Genomic DNA, 12,876 nt, shown 5'->3' with positions numbered 1-12,876 from the left:
TCTCAACTGTGGTTTAAACTTTCGAGTACTCTAAAATCACTGCGCACTTCCCAGTCTTATATGAAAGTTTTCTGCATGCTTGGGTCCTCACCTAAGCATAAGCAGAGTTTCTGGCTCCAGAGTGGTTAGACGCTTACCTAAGCCCCTTTGGAAAGTGAAGAGGCGTGTCACTGCCTTACAGCTGGATCCATTCAGCTTGCTCAGAAAGTGCCAAGCACCTATCAGCAGGAACAAGACTCTTCAAAATTGAAGTCAGTTTAAAAAAATACAGCTGCAACAGGAGGAAAGGATAGCCTCTTCTCCCCAGATCTTTTACAAATGGCCTATTAGCTTGAACAGTTGCCTGTGAGGTGAAAGGCTTGGAGATTATATAGCCCACCTCAGCTGCAGTCTACAAGGGCAGCCTAGTGCATAATTGATATTTAGGGAGATGATGTAGCGTTTTGTGCTAGCTTGCATCCGCTGGTAGGATAGAACTTCTCATGTTTTCAATGTATGCTTTTTATTATATAAGAGGCATAGCAGCATTGGGATATGAGTAACTTGCACAATATTTCAAAAAGCGGGTACTAAATCTTGCAATGAGCTGCCTAAAAGGAATTTATACAGGAAAGAAATACAAATAATGACACTTTTGAAACTGCACATTCTGCATTTTAACTAGCATCTAATAGGACAAAGAAGTTATTGTGAATTTTTTGCTCCTTTTAAATGCAAATTGGAAGAACTAGGTTTTCTTCTGATCTCTACTTTGGATTCATAGAAATTAAGATTGAAAACTCAATGTCACATTTTCATAGTTCTCATCAGATTTTGAGAAAACCAAGTAATGTCTGAAAACAGGCTTTCTTTAGTTGTCACCTTTTGTATTCTCTCTTGTGAAAGAAAATCCAGTCTGTGTAATAACGTGTGTCTGTACAAAGCACACAGTGCCAATGATAGGACTCTGCATGGTACAGCTGGAAGGAGACTGCAACAGGAGATATAACTCCACACTGCAGCTTCATAGAAAGTGATTCCTGGATGGGCTAATTATTTCTCAGATTGTGGATTAGAGCTCATTATTAGTAACTAAAATAAGAAAAAGTAGTTAAGGAAGAGGTTAAGATAGGGGAGTTGGGGTTAGGTATCTGTGCTTATAATGGTAATAAATAAATAGGAAATCTTTGTGCTGTTGCTGAAGTCTCTGAGTACCTAAAAAATGCCCTTTGACTAAGGCAAGTCACAAGAGGAAAGAAACAATCTGAAAATCTATGTATGTGAAAAGACCTTGAGAAGGCAAATCTGTAGAGAAATTTTGGGGTTTACAGGAAAGGTGCTCACCATGGATCCTGCTGTTGGACTGTATACTTATTCTATTCCTGCTGTTGTTAGAGACAAATATGTGATTAACTTCATTAAATTGTCAGGCATCATTCCCATTTCTACTTAACTACATACTTATGGAAACAGAGTGACGTTGGAAAGAGATCATAAAATGAAATGAACTGGACTTTTTCTTCAACATGCACCAGGTCTGTACCTAGAGATACCTGTGGGAACTCTTGTAGATATCTAATCACTCTACCCTCATATTATTGAATGTAGTGATTTACTTGTTGCCCAACAACCCTAATGAAAACCCATCTTTCAGAGTCTACTATTTACCCATTAGCAGTAATCCTTTATTTACAAATAAATAAATAAAAACATTGTCGTGGTTTAACCTCAGCCAGCAACTGAGCACCACACAGCCACTCGCTCACTCTCCCCCAGTGGGACTGGGGAGAGAATGGGAAGAGTAAAAGTGACAAAACTCATGGGTTGAGATAAAAACAGTTTAATAATCAAAATAAAATAGTATTAATAATAACAATAATAATAAAAGAATACACAAAGCAAGTGATGCACAATGCAATTGCTCACCACCCGCCGACCGATGCCCAGCCAGTCCCCGAGCAGCGGCCCCCCCGGCCAGCTTTCCCCAGTTTATGTACTGAGCATGACGTCCCATGGTATGGAATGTCCCTTTGGCCAGTTGGGGTCAGCTGTCCTGGCTGTGCCCCCTCCCAGCTTCTTGTGCCCCTCCAGCCTTCTCAGTCGGTAGAGCATGGGGAGCTGAAAAGTCCTTGACTAGTGTAAGCATTACCTAGCAACAACTAAAACATCGGTGTGTTATCAACATTGTTCTCATCCTAAATCCAAAACACAGCACTGTGCCAGCTACTAGGAAGAAAATTAACTCTGTCCCAGCCGAAACCAGGACATACATTTAAAAAGAAATGATTAAAAAAGAAAAAGGAATAGTTGGCTAGGTGTATACAGAGCTGTTTGAAAAAGCACATTATAGAAAGTATATGACTAGGAAAAATATTTGCTAGTAATATAAGTAATAAGTATGTAATAATAAGTAATAACAAGTATGTGACATGTAATAAATACGTTTGATTATTTATCTTTACATATAACAAGCCCTACGCAGATAGCTTTTGAGGTTCTGTTTACTTGCACTTGGGAAATCTTTATAAATGATGCATGTTTCTTACTGAGGCATTTGGCTGTCATTCTTATACTTCGTACCTATGTAAAAAGGGCTGTTCTTCAAGCTTTGAATTACTGTAGGCAACCCTTTCAGAAACTCTAGGGCCAGATTTAAAGGATAAGCAAATATGTATCAATGTGCATAAATCAAAATATTGCTTGCTTGTTTGTGAAGACTGGAAATAAAGGTAGCAATGTCTGATGAATCTAACTTGACCAACTGTAAATCCTGTTGTCTAACCTCTTGTTTCAAAGGTCAAAATATGCAGTGTCCTTGAACTATAAAATACTTTCAAGAGGTTCCCTTCAAATATATGGCTTGTTGAAAATAAGAACGTTGGCTTCAGAAGAAATCAAAGCTCCCACAGTCTTTACTGTGGCAGAACAGAGATGGGCAAGCACATGGTTCCTCCTAAGCAGAGTCAAAAACCTTGAGTCTTGTACTTTCAATGATTTGTCTCCTTGCGTTGTCAGTTTTAGTTGGGGTGGGGAGGAACTAATGGGGGGATTGTGGTGGTTTGGGTTTTTTTGTTTGTTTTATTTTGTTCTTTAGCAATATAAGCTGTTCTATTTCCTCTCAGTGGGCCTGGACTGATGGTAGAGTCCCTGCGTCCTTACCCCAACAACTTTTAATCTAAAGGCAGAGTGAACACAACAGCAGCAATCCATATCAAACAAAATGCCTGAGAAAAACAGATAATTCATTGTGTTTTGACTGAATGTGAGTGACTTTCTAAGGGGCTCAGGGCCAGGTCGTCATCTGGTATAAATCCATTTAGCATTAACTTCATTGGACTTGCACCAGTTAATGACAGATCGAGGTCCAAGCTATTTATACCTTTGCAGAGAGTACGTTGCCTCTGGACAAGAGCTATCAAGAGGAGATCTTCCTCCATTCAGCTGGCTGAAGAAGACCTTGACAAGGGGCAGGTACCTCATAAGGTTTCTTGTTTTACCTTTGTTTCCTTGTCTGTTTGTATTTTGTAGTTTTATATTTTCTCTTGTCCTTGCTGGAATAGACTAGCTTTTTACTTTTTGTGTATGAAGCAGTGCCACATGAAGCAGATACACACATCTGCCATCCCCCCAGGAACAGTGGGGAACTGAGAGCCCTCCAGATCATTTGGAGAGCGCTTCTTACCCACAGCATGCCATTTCAGGGGCTGAGAGAGTCCCTTGTAGGGATCTACAAGATTCCTTGTAGGAATCCCTACAAGATTCCTTGCAGTTTGGGGCCCGACACTGCAACCACAGCATGTGATAACCAGACCCTCTTTCTGGTGCAAAGGACATGGCAACAGCTTTTGATTTGGGAAAATTCACCCTTTCATTACTTTTTTTGCAATTGTGATCTAAAAAGCAAGAAAGGCCTTAACAGAAGGCACCCTATAATACTGGAGATGCTGTACCATGACTAAAGATCAGAAGAAATGTGAATGAGTCTCCAGTGCTCTAAGACCCACTGAAGAGAAGGAGGTCCTTTTGAAAATGCTACTATCAGGAAACAATAGAGAAAGAAAAATGAAAGTGTCTTCTTGGTTTGGTCTTATTGAAAGGTCTATTCAGACTATAAAGCCATAAGTGATTCCCTTCAGGTCTGGATAATCCTCAAGCTGTCTGGGAGCTATAAAAATCCACTTTCTTACCAAATATGTAGCACTATTTGTCTTTTTCTTTTCCCTTGCATGTCAGAAATAACTTAAAGTTATGACCAAGCATAAGGGCAAACTCTTCCCACAAACAGGAATGGAGAACATTGTCACTCTCACCAAATCAAATCTTGAGATAAATCCTACTATGAAAAATGCCTTTGAATGCTGTTAGCCCAACTGCCTTTTGAAATATTCTCTATCAGCTCACTTACTGACCTGCAGGAGTAAAATTCTGTAAGGAATTTCTTTTGAGTTATAGGGTCCCCTTCTTCTTCCTACCTACATCTCTCCCTTCTTGAAGGGATCTTCCTATCAGGTCTTGTTCCAATGAACAATTGAGACTGAGAGTGTCCTTTTCAATTTGAAGGAATAGCAAAAAGTATATTCCCCAGGCAAAGTGTAGCAGACAGGAAAAGGGCTCTTGGGTCTCTAGGGAGTTGCCTGGGTGATCTTTGAAAGCATCCTTTACCACTGGATGATAGTGTCAACTCGTGCCAAAACCCCACCTGTTACACAATAAATAGTTTGGGGCTACGCTGGTCCCCAAAGTCACCTTGTGAGAACATGCATGTTTAAGAAAGTTGCATCAGGACTGGAGATGATATCAGGTGTCCTCCCCAGGCATTGCTAACCATCCTGGACAGAGAGTGCACTATCCCACTTCATTCTTTCATGAATTTGCTCAGGTAAAGTAATCTGCAGAAGAAACAGGATGCTGAGGTGGGATGGGAAATATGGCTTTATGCATGCACAAGCCACAGTATGGGCTCTAGCTCTTGATAGGTAAACTACAGGGCGTTGTCCTGGATAAGGATTCTACCAAAGTTGCAGTTGTCCAAAATATTGTGTCAAATTCAAGCATTTTTTAAAGATGATCCTAAAGATAACCTACCCTTTCAGACTAGCACCTGAGTGTAGTATATGGTGCATGCAAACTCTTCCGATCAAATAAATCAACACCTCCCAATTGATCCCATGTCTCGCCTGAAACAACTAGCCTCTAATTTTGTTTTTGTAGGCTGTATTTTAAAGTGAAGAGCTTTGCACTGTGAGGACAGATCATGAATACCAGTTTGTTTATTTTTTTAAAAAAAGCTTATCAACGGAATCTTAAAGGCTGAGACATATTTTCCAGTCAACAGTTTAGCCAAAATGAATCACAAAGCCATGATGCACAAACCCTGTGAGGGTTGGTTCAGTCTCTGGACTGTCTGTTTTTATGAGTGCCTGTGGTGCAGTGACCAAAGAGCTCGTTTCAGTCCTGTAGCAGTTTAACATGTAGGCTGTGCCCTGACATGGAGCAGGTGAATACAGAGTTCAACCTGGTGGCACGTAGAGGCTGCTGTTTCACTAGGCACTGTACAAAAGCACAGTAGGAGACAATCCTTCCTATCAGGAGTGTACAGTCCAAATAACCCAGACAAGAAAGAGACATGTAGAGGGAGTTAAAAGAGGTTTGCTAAAGACACACAGCTGGTGGCAGTTAGGTATGTAAAGAGCATTTCTGGTGAAGCTAAATGGCATTTCTGGTGAGAAGACAATTTTTTAAGGTTTCAGGTATTCTTCAATAAACACACCATGCAAGTTTATAATTATGTGTTTTTGTGTTATAATAATTGCATCATCATATTTTACAACAACTTTTGTAATAAGAAAGAAGTTGCTTCACATTGTCTTAGTGTGAACATGTGTGCAAGGTTGGGAGGTACTTTGAGGATGCTAGTTTAAGAAGCCTAGTGAGCTGGCTGGGCAGCTGCACCTGAGGCACTGGGGCAGGGTTTGGCTAAGAGATGAGGATGAACTGTGTCCCGCATAGGCAATGAAGGGATTGTAAGAAGGTGAAGGGGAGTTAATAAAAAATAAAATATCTAGTTGAAAAAAGTGAACAAAGAGCTGTTTTATTCCTGAAAATGCAGAGCCTTTCCACTTTGTGCTGTAAAGCTAACCTAAATCTTAAGTGGGGAAAACAATGTCATGGTAATTTTTTCATGCAGTGAAGGTAAAAACAATGTTACCATAACAATTTCTTACAGGCTACTTCTCTGCAACTTTTCAAATTATTTATTTAATACAATAATTTTCATTTTTGGAATGAAAACTGCCAACTGCATAAAGAGGAAAAAAACCCTAGACATGGGCCTGTTTAAAAAACTATACATATATACAGGGAGAGAGAGAGTACAAAGTTAAAGCCAAAAATTTCCATCAGTGACACTTGTACTCTGTTGTGTTAATGCCACCCATATGTTTCAGCAAAACCTTCTCCTACCCAGCAATTTAAAGTGCGTTCATCAGGAAAACAAACACAAAAACCTGAGCCGTATAATTCATCATCCTGCTACATTTTTGCCCATGGAACGTAACCCTGCCTTAAAGCTTCCACAGCTTAATGAGCAATTTGTCTTGTGGGTCTAGTAACAGCTAAAATCTCCTTGTAGTGATATAAATCTTGATGCATATAGATGAAGTGGAAAAGACCAAAATATGGTGCCAGAGAACTAAAGAAAACAATCAGAATAACTTTTGTAGCATAATTTAAAATATAAAAAGATTTCCTATGTATATTAGCTGAGTTAACTGAATTTGGTAGCATCAAGCTGATTCTGTTGGTATCAGGTTGAGGAGTGGTGAACAACAGACTGGCTTTCAGGTTTATATACAGATAACATGTAGAATAAGATCTTACTAGGAAAATAAGGTCTGCTTTACAGAAAAACATTTTGAAGCCTTCTCCCCAGACTGTGAACTAATACTACTTTCAACTTTTGTAGCAGGTGAAAACTCATGGAGGAGAAGAATGAGTTGCTTTGTTATATCCATAGGGGACACGAAGAAGACAGATCATCTTAAGAAGACTTAAACTGAAAAAGGGTAGATTTAGATCAGATATTAGGAAGAAATTCTTTACTGTGAGGGTGATGAGGCACTGGAACAGGTTGCCTAGAGAAGTTGTGGATGCCCCCTCCCTGGAAGTGTTCAAGGCCAGGTTGGATGGGGCTTTGTGCAACCTGATCTAGTGGAAGGTGTCCCTGCCCATGGCAGGGGGGTTGGACTAGATGATCTTTAAGGTCCCTTCCAACCTCAACCATTCTATGATTCATTCTATAATGCTATGATTCATCTGACTTGTAGGTCCTTCTCATATATTTGAGGACAACTGACCCATCCAACTGATCATTCTCATTGAGCTCCTCTACACTCTCTTCAGCTCATCCACACTCTTTTGGAAAAGTGGTTCTCAAAAGTGCATATCAAGCTTAGGTAAAGTGCAACTAGGACTGAGAAAAGTGAAGGAATTACTTAACTCATAGGCAGCTATGAAATTCAGCAGAAGCCTCGGGGTAACCTGACTCCATCTGGCCTGCTTATCACCTTTACAATACTGCCAGTGCATGATGAGGTTTCTCATGGCACACATTTAAAAGAAAAACAGGAAACAAACCCAATGTTCTAAATTAGTTCATTGTTTCCATTTGGAGCTTAATCATATTTCCAGGTCTTTTTATAATAACCTTGTAAAATAATTGACTGCTCATTTCTTATTTTTGGTACATGCTGCTTTTAAAATCTGAGTCAGGACTCTATATTCATAGAATCATAGAATCGTTTAGATTGGAAAAGACCTTTAAGATCATCAAGTCCAACTGTAAACCTAGCACTGCCAAGTCCACCACTAAACCATGTCCCTAAGCACCACATCTACATGTCTTTTAAATACCTCCAGGTCATGGTGACTCCACCACTTCCCTGGGCAGCCTGTTCCAATGCTTGATGACCCTTTTGGTGAAGAAATTTTTCCTAATATCCAACCTACACCTCCCATGGCGCAACTTGAAGCCATTTCCTCTTATGCTATCGCTTGTTACTTAGGAGAAGAGATCAACACCCACGTTGCTACAATCTCCTTTCAGGTAGTTGTAGAGAGCGATAAGGTCTCCCCTGAGCCTCCTGAAAGCTGAACACAGTATTCGAGGTGCGGCCTCACCAGTACCGAGTACAGGGGCACAATCACTTCCCTACTCCTGCTGGCCACACTATTTCTGATACAGGCCAGGATGCCATTGGCCGCCTTGACCACCTGGGCACACTGCCGGCTCATATTCAGCTGGCTGTCGACCAACACCCCCAGGTCCTTCTCTGCTGGGCAGCTTTCCAGCCACTCTTCCCCAAGCCTGTAGCGCTGCATGGGGTTGTTGTGGCCAAAGTGCAGGACCCGGCACTTGGCCTTGTTGAACCTCATACAGTTGGCCTGGGCCCATCGATCCAGCCTGTCCAGGTCCCTCTGCAGAGCCTTCCTACCCTCGAGCAGATCAACACTCCCGCCCAACTTGGTGTTGTCTGCAAACTTACTGAGGGTGCACTCGATCCCCTCGTCCAGATCATTGATAAAGATATTAAAGAGAACTGGCCCCAAAACTGAGCCCTGGGGAACACCGCTCGTGACCGGCCGCCAACTGGATGTAACTCCATTCACCACAACTCTCTGGGCCCGGCCGTCCAGCCAGTTTTTTACCCAGCAAAGAGTCCTCCTGTCCAAGCCAATGAGCAGCCAGTTTCTCCAGGAGAATGCTGTGGGCAACGGTGTCAAAGGCTTTACTAAAGTCTAGGTAGACCACATCCACAGCCTTTCCCTCGTCCACTAGGCGGGTCACCTGGTCATAGAAGGAGATCAGGTTGGTCAAGCAGGACCTGCCTTTCATAAACCCATGCTGACTGGGCCTCATCACCTGGTTGTCCTGTACGTGACGCGTGATGGCACTCAAGATGATCTGCTCCATAAAATTCCCCGGCACTGAGGTCAGGCTGACAGGCCTGTAGTTCCTCAGATCCTCCTTCCGGCCCTTCTTGTAGATGGGCATCACATTTGCTAACTTCCAGTCAACTGGGACCTCCCTGGTGAGCCAGGACTGCTGTTAAAGGATTGAAAGTGGCTTGGTGAGCACTTCTGCCAGCTCCCTCAGTACCCTTGGGTGGATCCCATCCAGCCCCATAGACTTGTGTGTGTCTAAGTGGTGTAGCAGGTCGCTAAGCATTTCCCCTTGGTTTAGGGGGGTTTCAGTCTGCTCCCCATCCCTGTCTTCCAACCAACTCAGGAGGCTGGGTACCCCGAGAACAACTGGTCTTACTATTAAAGACTGAGGCAAAGAAGACATTAAGTACCTCAGCCTTGTCCTCATCCTTTGTCACTATGTTTCCCCCCACATCCAATAAAGGATGGAGATTCTCCTTAGCCCTCCTTTGGTTGCTAATGTATTTATAGAAACATTTGTTATTGTCTTTCATGGCAGTAGCCAGATTAAGTTCTAGTTGGGCTTTGGCCCTTCTAATTTTCTCCTTGCATAACCTCACAACATCCTTGTAGTCCTCCTGAGTGGCCTGCCCCTTCTTCCAAAGGTCAGAAACTCTCCTTTTTCTCCTGAGTGCCAGCCAAAGCTCTCTGTTCAGCCAGGCCAATCTTCTTCCCTGCTGGCTCGTCTTTCGGCACATGGGGACGGCCTGCTCCTGTGCCTTTAAGATTTCCTTCTTGAAGAATGTCCAGCCTTCCTGGATCCCTTTGCCCTTCAGGACTGCCTCCCAAGGAACTCTTATCAACCAGTCTCCTAAACAGGCCAAAGTCTGCCCTCCGGAAGTCCGAGGGAGCAGTTCTGCTGACCCCCCTCCTTACTTCTCCAAGAATCAAAAGCTCTATCATTTTGTGATCGCTATGCCCAAGACAGCCTCCAATTGTCACATCATCCACAAGTCCTTCTCTGTTCACGAACAACAGGTCCAGCGGGGCACCTTCCCTAGTTGGTTCACTCACCAGCTGTGTCAGGAAGTTATCTTCCACACACTCCAGGAACCTCCTAGACTGTTTCCTCTCTGCTGTATTGTATTTCCGGCAGACATCTGGTAAGTTGAAGTCCCCCACGAGAACAAGGGCTAGCGATTGTGAGATTTCTCCCAGCTGCTTATAGAATATTTCATCTGCCTCTTCATCCTGGTTGGGTGGTCTATAACAGACTCCCACCATGATATCTGCCTTGTTGGCCTTCCCCCTGATTCTTACCCATGAACACTTAACCCTATCGTCACCGTCATTAAGCTCTAGACAACCAAAACACTCCCTAATGTACGGGGCTACCCCACCGCCTCTCCTTCCTTGCCTATCCCTTCTGAAGAGTTTATAGCCATCATTGCAGCACTCCAGTTGTGAGAGTCATCCCACCATGTTTCCGTGATGGCAACTGTATCATAGTTTTCCCACTGCACAATGGCTTCCAGCTCCTCCTGTTTGTTGCCCATGCTGCGTGCATTGGTGTAAATGCACTTCAGTTGGGCTATTGATCCCACCATCCTTTTTGGCGGGAGAAGCCCTAATTCCTACGTGACCATTCTCAAGCACTTCCATGGTTTCTAACACATCCATAAGCCTTTCCTCTTTGCTGCTGCATGGATCTCCATCCCCTACCTCCACTGAGACAGCAGACCGAAGGACCTCGCTATCACACCATCCCTCAAACTTTGGTGTGCAGCCCCCAGGCTTATCTCTAGCAAGCCTGGTTTTATCCCTTTCCCCCTTCAAATCTAGTTTAAAGCTCTTTCAATGAGCCCTGCTAACTCCTGTGCAAGGATCCTTTTCCCCCTTTGAGACAGGTGTACCCCATCTGTCACCAGCAGGCCTGGTGTCGTGTAGACCAACCCATGATCAAAAAACCCCAAATTCTGCTGGTGACACCAGGCTCGGAGCCAGGTATTGATCTGCTGGGTCTTCCTGTTTCTTCCCTCATTATTCCCTGCAACTGGAAGGATAGGGGAGAACACTACTTGTGCTCCTGATCCCTTAACCAGTTGTCCCAAGCCCATGAAGTCTCTCTTGATTGCCCTCAGACTTCTTGTTGCAACTTCATTGTTGCTGCCTACCTGAAAAATCATTAACAGATAGTAATCCGAGGGCCGTACCAAGGTAGGAAGTTTTCTCTTCACATCTTCAACCCAGGCCCCAGGGAGGCAGCAAACTTCCCGAAGAAGTGGGTCCAGTCTGCATATCGGGCCTTCTGTTCCCTTCAGAAGGGAGTCTCCTATGACAATGACCCATCTTCTTTTCTTTATGGAAGCAGTTGTGATGCAAGGCATAGGCCAACTTAACCTTGGTGACACCTCCAAGCTAGATGAACCATCGTCCTTGTTATTGTTCCGTTCCACTTGCAGAGCCTCATACCTATTATGCCAGGGCACCTGGGAAGGTGGGGTAGTCACAGAGGAGACGTGCCTGCTGCACCAGGTAGGAACTTGTCACCATTACCCGCTATCCCTTAAGTCACTGTTCAGCCAGGCGGAGAGAGGACAGGGAATCCTTCGTATCACGCATCCTGTCTGCCTGCTGGGCCTGTCCCAGGGAAGGTAGGGTGCAGTTCAAGTAGTCTCTCTCTCTCTCGCTGTCCCTGATACTCCTCAACCTACTCACCTCCTCCTGGATTTGAACACCCTATTTAGTAACAGCAGGGTAGATAATTTAATTTTACATTGGATTAATGTAATCTTCATGCTACTTTTCTGTTTTTATTTATAACCAAGAATTCATCTCCTTTGGCCCTTCCTCTACCTCCTAAGGCCCAAGAAGAGAAAAAGGTGTGAAATCTCTACTGGTTATAGAAAACTTTACCAACATTTTTACATAGTCACAAATATCATTACAGTCTTATGCTGAAGACTCCTCCCTCTTTTCCTTATTCCAGCTTCCTTACTGCCTCTGCTGTAGAGTCAGTGTGTCATCCATCAGCTCGACAGCACCCAAAAGCCCTCCAGGCCTGTTTGCACAACACACTGGTACAGACACACCAAACTGATTCTCCCATGCAGTCTGTAAGATTCACACCTCTGCTGTAAATGATCAGGGTGTTAGTCATCTGGCTATTTCTGCCCGTGAAGGTGCTGTAAGTCTGCAGGTTGAAAGCTATTTGCTTATAGTCATATTTAAGATTTGCAAATGGCAGTGCTTTTTATTTCTTAATTTTCAAGGCATTGTAAATGCCAGGATATGCAAATGTAGGACATGAAGCTTGGCAGAAACAATAGCTCTTGGAAAACCTCATTAGGATAGCTCATGTACTACTGGTGCCAGAGCAGAATTATTCTTAACAATATGCTCTTGTTCAGAGGGCAATTCAGAGCAGCAGCCTGTTTTTCATTGCTCTCTATCACCCTTCAGAGTCCAACTCTCTCCACTGAGAAGGAAACAAGCTCTTAATGTAAGCACCCAAAAGTAGGCTTGGGAATAAAGTCCTTCATGTTCCATTTCCTACATTGGCACTAACCTTCTGGTCCATTTGTTAGGAAACCACATAGGATGCAGAAAAGTTGGGTTCAGTTCCCTCCTCTGCCACATTTCCTCTGGGGAAATGTGAGTCTGCTTCTCTCCTTTCCCAGGGCACAGCAGGTTTTGTATTGTGCAGATGCTTGTGAAAACTGCCTGGCCTTGACTTTGTTAGAGATAGCTGCAGTCCTGTTGTAGTTTCTTGAAAGACTGGTGATGTAATACCTTCATACAGAATCATGGAGTCACAGAATACTTGATGTAGGAAGGGACTTTTGCAGATAGTCTAGTCCAACCCCTCTGCTCAAAGTAGGGTCAACCAGAGCAGGTTGGCCAGGGCCATGTACAGTCAGAATTTGAATATCTCCAAAATATTCAAACACAGCCTGTCTGGGCAACCTGTTCTAG

At 43.3% G+C, this 12,876-nt stretch overlaps 1 protein-coding gene across 1 annotated transcript in view; it reads left to right on the top strand.

Moving 5' to 3' along the window:
- LOC143161370 (uncharacterized) overlaps positions 1–12,876 on the top strand; it is a 59,289-nt gene that overhangs the window by 12,667 nt on the left and 33,746 nt on the right. Inside the window, exon 3 of the mRNA XM_076340371.1 lies at positions 3,367–3,450. Coding sequence (XP_076196486.1) covers positions 3,367–3,450 — 84 coding nt within the window. The remainder of the gene's footprint in view (positions 1–3,366; positions 3,451–12,876) is intronic.

The sequence above is a fragment of the Aptenodytes patagonicus genome, chromosome 1 (assembly GCF_965638725.1).
Source record: "Aptenodytes patagonicus chromosome 1, bAptPat1.pri.cur, whole genome shotgun sequence".
Taxonomy (NCBI): Eukaryota; Metazoa; Chordata; class Aves; order Sphenisciformes; family Spheniscidae; genus Aptenodytes; species Aptenodytes patagonicus.
Note: the sequence above shows the minus strand (reverse complement) of the source record. Positions and strands in the feature narration are given on the sequence as shown.